Genomic DNA, 5,920 nt, shown 5'->3' with positions numbered 1-5,920 from the left:
TCCAGCCCAATTGATCTCGATCTAGATGAGGATCTCAATCTAGTCATGGATCTCGATCTAGATATGGATCTTAATCTCGTTTATCTTCTCTTCTCTTCTCTCTCTCTCTCTCTCTCTCTCTCTCTCTCTCTCTCTCTCTCTCTCTCTCTCTCTCTCTCTCTCTCTCTCTCTCTCTCTCTCTCTCTCTCTCTCTCTCTCTCTCTCTCTCTCTCTCTCTCTCTATTCTCCAAGGATGCATGGAGGTGTTTAAGCTTAGGTCTTGTTCGGTGTCCTCCCCTTTCTCTTAGTGGTGGCGGTGCCACCAAACGATGGCTGAAAGTCGGTGTCGAAACTTACAAAGACGGAGAAGAGAGAAAGAGGACACATGTATGAGACTGGGGGAATCTCCCACTATTTTCCTCTGTTATGTGTCAAATATAGATTTAGGGACATTTTCGTCAATAGGAAAGAAGAATAGGTCCCGAGCTGGTTTTACTCGACCGCATGGGCTATCCAAGCTCACCGCAAGAAAATACGCTTCTTGAGTTTGGCGCAAGGGAATAATTGGGTTGTATTTGTAGTTTTGGGTAATTTGCTTTATTTTTTATTGAGTGGTTCTATTCATACATTTTAAATTGTCATTTAAACCTCTTATTATATTTTTAACCATCCAACTTTCAATTTCGCCCCCATAATTATTCTCTCACCTTCCTTTTTTACCTTCACACATCTTCTCTACCTCTTCTTTCACATCGATCTCTCATCTCCACGAAGAGCTTCAAATCTTCGAATCATTATGACCATTAGCATGCACTCATAACTAGATGAGCGTCAATCGCCTGGCAATTAAAGTCATCTCCTAGATGAGCGTCAATCGCCTGGCAATTAAAGTCATCTCCAGAGATCTTACTATCATTTCATTTATTAAGACAAGTATTAAAGATCTGCACTAAAGAGAAAATCTTTTTATCATAAGTTTGATGACTGCATTTCATCAATATTAATTTAAGAAATTGAGATTCAATAAATCATTTGTGTATTGATGGAGATATATAAGATGCAGTTCATCTCTCTCAATGACCACAATGAGAATGAGTCTTCGAAGATGTAAATACTCAATAAGGGTGGTTATGTATGATATTGCAAACTCGCACAGGAAGGAAGAAGAAATAACTCTTTTTTTTTTTTTTTTTCAACAAACTTATAGAAAGGGTAAAATAGGATTCTAAAATGTTTAAAAATAAGAGGAGCTCTAATTGCCAATATTAGAGGTATGAATAGAAGCTCTCTTTTTTGTTTGGCTTCAATTCATTTATTTTTCGATAACAGGCTTCAATTTTATTTGAATTCACTTGCTCCAACCCCTTTACATATACTTATGCATGGATTGAACTGTCACCAAGTCAATTCCTAAGTCCCAACTGAAAGCCTAATTAAATCCACATCAGATTCTAGAGAGTCCGAGTCCATATTAGCTTCTAGATGAATGTGAAAATGTTTATGCTAACCTTGATGAAGGTTTATGTTATGTACGTTTATAGTCTTTGTTTTGTTTTCCTTGTGACTAATGTTTATTTGATTATTGTTTTGCGTAGAGTTTAGTTTAGTTTCATGACATTGATTAGCTAATAAGGAATAGTCTCCTACATAAATTAATGACCCTTGCTACGACAATATACGAGTGCAAATATATTCTTATGTGCATCCATATAAAAAAAACTCCATACAATATCAATAAAATTCCAAATGTAACAAGTCGTTACATATTTAGCGAGTACTGCTCAGTGGTCGAACAGACAAACACGCCCATCCGCCGTCTTAATACTACAAACGCTGGCTCCAATAATACACCATCAGAGACTCAAGATAGATGGCATGATTATTGAAACAAAAAGAAGATAAGGAAACCAAATTAAAAGGAAGTTTACAACTGTTTCAATAGTAGTACTATTATAATGAGCCAGATAGATAGGCTAGGCTCGGATGTGATCGAAGGTGGACTTCATGTAGTTCTTGCCACTTTGTTGAAGTTGTATGTACTCTTTATAGTTCATTGCAAGGTACTTTGGAGCTTGGCCTTCTCTTTCACACAACTCTGGTGCTGGTGCGATGATTGTATCTATAGAAGGTCCATGTGGTATGGCTATGGATATCCTTGTCGCTGTGTTATTCACAGTCGCCCTATGCATCACACTCTTGTATTTACCGTTGGTTAGAATCTGTATAATCAATTGAACAAACATCATTACTCTTCAGCTTCATATATATATATATATATATATATATCTTCACTAAGGTACAAAATGCATCTGCAAATTAAGTTGGCATTTCTTTTTTCTTTATACATATAATGTTGGTTCGATCGCTAAAGGCGAATAATGGGACTAGTAATTTGGCATGTTTATGCAAAAAATATAGATCGATCACTAAAATAATGGAGAATTCTTGGATACCTTGGTGTTTGCCATACCCTCATTTTGTTCAATATTTTGGACCATTGGATTAGTAATATATCCAATGGTTCAAAATATTTAACAAATTGGTAACTTGTTTAGCCCTTAGCCTTTCTAATTTTTTTGGTAACACAAACTACTAATTGAATTGAAAACAATAAAGATAGTGAAAACAATAAAGCCAATTAATGTTTGATTATCAATTGACAATTGACAATTATGATTTTTCCTTTTTCAAAAAAAATTAAAAGAACCTTCTATCCTAGGTTCACCGAATTACTTTTAGTTAAATAGTCTATATTACTAATTAATTTTATTATTAGTGAATTAATGCTTGATTAATGCTTGTTATTAATGGACAATTACACAATCGAAAATTACGTTTTTTCCTTATTAAAAACAAAAACCTTCTCATCTAAGTTCGCAAAATTAGTATTAGTTAAGTAATCTTTATTACCAATTAATTATATCATTAGTAGTTTCCTTAACCAAATATAATTCTTTTTACATGCATTTTACGACAACGACAACAATTAGTGTAAAAATAAATAATATTTGTTTTAAATGTAGTCAAATGAGAACCTACTTTAGGACTTATTTACTCAAATGAGAATCTACTTTACTCTAATGAGAACATATTACAATTACCACTTTTAGGACTTAATTACTCAAATGAAAACCTACTTTTCTCTAACGAAGACCTTATTTACTTTAATGCGGATTTTTTTTCTAATTACCACATGTGTCCTTAAAGTAGTTACATATGAGTCCTCAAAGTAGTAAATATTATATAAAATAGAACATGTATGAATCTTTATGTTTTTATCATTAGTGAAATTATTACTACAATGACTACATATTTTATCACAACCCACAACACTTGATGTAAAAGCGGTAACTTTTGTTCTATTTGTAGTAATTACTCCACCTAAACTAATGTACTAATTTATAGACAATTTAACAAGTATGACAACAAATTTGTTGTCAGAGTGGTAAATCTTTATGTTTTTATCATTAATGAAATAATTACTACAATGACTACACATTTTACCACAATCACAACAATTGATGTAAAAGCGGTAACTTTTGTCCTATTTATAGTAATTACTCAACCTAAACTAATGTACTAATTTATGGACAATTTAACAAGTGCAACAACAAATTTGTTGTCAAAGTGGTAAATCTTTATATTTTTATCATTAATGGAATAATTACTCAATGACTACATATTTTACCATAACTCGCAACTATTGGTGTAAAAGTGGTAACGTTTGTTCTGATTGTAGTAATTACTTCAAAAACTATACCATTTACAAGATTACCAACCATTTTACAATTCCGACAACATTTGTGTTGTGAACATGGTGAAATTAAAATTAGACCAAAAGATATGTAACAACTCAGTATTTAAGGAGCTTCTCCACTTGATAATCAAGGTTCTAAATTTGATAAAAGTTGTCCAAATATGATATTTGCATCTTTGACCACTCAATTACAATAACCACAACAACTGTTGTCATAAGTCGTAATTGTAGTTCAACTATGTGTAATTTATTATTTTGACAATACTTGTTACATGATTTTTAACAATGTTACATATCAAGATTTTATTTTTAAAAATGACACATGTCGATATTTAATTGGGTAATTTGTTGACCAGTTCAGTAGGTTTCCACTATATTAATTTACTAAAAGTAAAAAAAATAAAAAAGTAAGGGTATGGCAAACACCAAGGTACCCAAGACGACCCCCTAAAATAATACGTTTAAATTACTCGTAAGCTCGAGCTCTCGAGTGAGATCAAGAGAGAATTATTACCTGCATTTGATCAGCAAGGTTCACAAAGAAGCCATTGGAAGGGCCATTAACAGTGAGCCATTTTCCGTTGTGTTCGACTTGGAGGCCATTCATCTCATTCTGGATGAGGAGTGTGACTAGACCGTGATCGGTATGATGTGGTATACCGATTGCATGTTCTGGCTGAGGGCAAGGTGGGTAGTAATTGCCGGCTAGCAATTGTAAGCCACGATCCATGTTCATTGTCTCGTATATGTAATTCGGCTCCAATCCCAGGCTTTCTGATATTGCTTTTGTGATTTCTAGTGCCACTTCTCTTGTTCTTTTGCCGAACTCCAGTGAAACATCACTATAAAATATATCAGTAGTATGTTAAACACAATGAAGACATACATGCAGTAACTATATTATATTACGAACATGCATAACAAAAAAACTAAAGAGAGTAGCATTTCATAAGAGATCACTAGCTAGGCAAAGTGAATATATACCTGAAGCCAGCTGGTTTGTAGAGGGAGTAGAACTCTGGATGTGTTCTGACCTTAAAGAAGTCCCTCCATAGAAGAACTTTATCCAATGCAAGATTATAACTTGTACCATACTTGAACATCTCAAGAACATCATTTCCTGATTTAAACTCCTTCTTCTCCTCATCTGGAAGACTGAAAAATCCATGGCATGCGTCGATCATCCCCTTCATTAGGCTCTCTGGTACTCCGTGGTTAATTGCCTGTAATTAAGTGAAACCGATTAGCTTCATATTCATAATTGATAGAACAAAACATAAATAACCAGAACCAAAGCATATATTAGTTATCATACGATGAAGAAGCCCCATTCTTCACAAATTTTGACAAGATCGCGGACGATTTGGGCGCGCTGATCAGGAGAACCAGAGGTGAGAAGTGACATATCAACAATGGGAATAGCAAACTCAGGGTCATTTGGATCAGCTTCATCATTGGGGTTTATGTTGAAGGCGTAAGCGGAAGGGACAGAGCTGAGAGCTGGTGACTCAGCTAGTGATTTGATGCTTGTGACGTTTGAGGTCTCCAAGGCTTGAGCAACTGCAGCCATCTTAATTGCGAGAGAGATGACAGAATAGACTGGGAGAATATACTGAGAGAGATATATGAGAGGAACTAGGAGAGGCTGTGTTGAGTAGTTGTTATGACCAAAGAAATGGTTTCAATTTATAGGCACTCGGCAATATAATTTTTTACACATTGTTATTATTATATGAAAATTAATAAGAAAAATTCCAAATGATGCATTGGGAACTAGTTGAACAGCAATGTATCATAAAAAAAAAAAATTAGTTGAACTGTTGAACAGCCGCCAACCACATATGGCCGGACATAAATTATTTGCAGATCGACGATCTAACTAGCGTGTAATTTATTAAATTGGATATATATATATATATATATATATATATATATATATATATATATATATATATATACTTCAATTCCATCACATGCAAACTAAAGGAAAACCCAGATTGGAAAAAGCTAGAGCCCCTGGTTCTAGAGCTTCCAGACTTCTAGTTTATACAACATATTTTCCCAAAGCAATTACCATCATCATCAAAAGAAGAAGCATTATTTAGCTGGGTTTTATATATATAAAATCCAATATATATGTTGTTTGTAACCTGGAACCCAGCTAAATGATGCTTCTTCTTTTGA

General features: G+C 33.9%; 1 protein-coding gene across 1 annotated transcript; it reads right to left on the bottom strand.

The window, feature by feature from the left end:
* Positions 1-1,714: 1,714 nt before the first annotated feature.
* Positions 1,715-5,382, bottom strand: LOC133745979 (2-oxoglutarate-dependent dioxygenase 19-like). Its single transcript, XM_062174136.1, has 4 exons — positions 5,052-5,382; positions 4,721-4,959; positions 4,251-4,578; positions 1,715-2,198 (listed from the first exon to the last, which is right to left on the bottom strand). The coding sequence occupies exons 1-4, from the start codon at positions 5,304-5,306 to the stop codon at positions 1,953-1,955; spliced, it is 1,068 nt and encodes a 355-aa protein (XP_062030120.1). The 5' UTR covers positions 5,307-5,382; the 3' UTR covers positions 1,715-1,952.
* Positions 5,383-5,920: the final 538 nt, after the last annotated feature.

The sequence above is a fragment of the Rosa rugosa genome, chromosome 4, assembly GCF_958449725.1.
Source record: "Rosa rugosa chromosome 4, drRosRugo1.1, whole genome shotgun sequence".
Classification (NCBI taxonomy): Eukaryota; Viridiplantae; Streptophyta; class Magnoliopsida; order Rosales; family Rosaceae; genus Rosa; species Rosa rugosa.
Note: the sequence above shows the minus strand (reverse complement) of the source record. Positions and strands in the feature narration are given on the sequence as shown.

What these genes read in the sequence shown, in the direction of transcription:
- LOC133745979 (XM_062174136.1), bottom strand. Translation starts at nt 5,306, where the DNA reads ATGGCTGCAGTTGCTCAAGCCTTGGAGACCTCAAACGTCACAAGCATC. An exon ending in AAGAATGGGGCTTCTTCATC is followed by an intron (nt 4,960 to 5,051) that starts GTATGATAACTA and finishes ACTTAATTACAG; the next exon opens with GCAATTAACCACGGAGTACC. An exon ending in ACCTTGCTGATCAAATGCAG is followed by an intron (nt 2,199 to 4,250) that starts GTAATAATTCTC and finishes TTGATTATACAG; the next exon opens with ATTCTAACCAACGGTAAATA.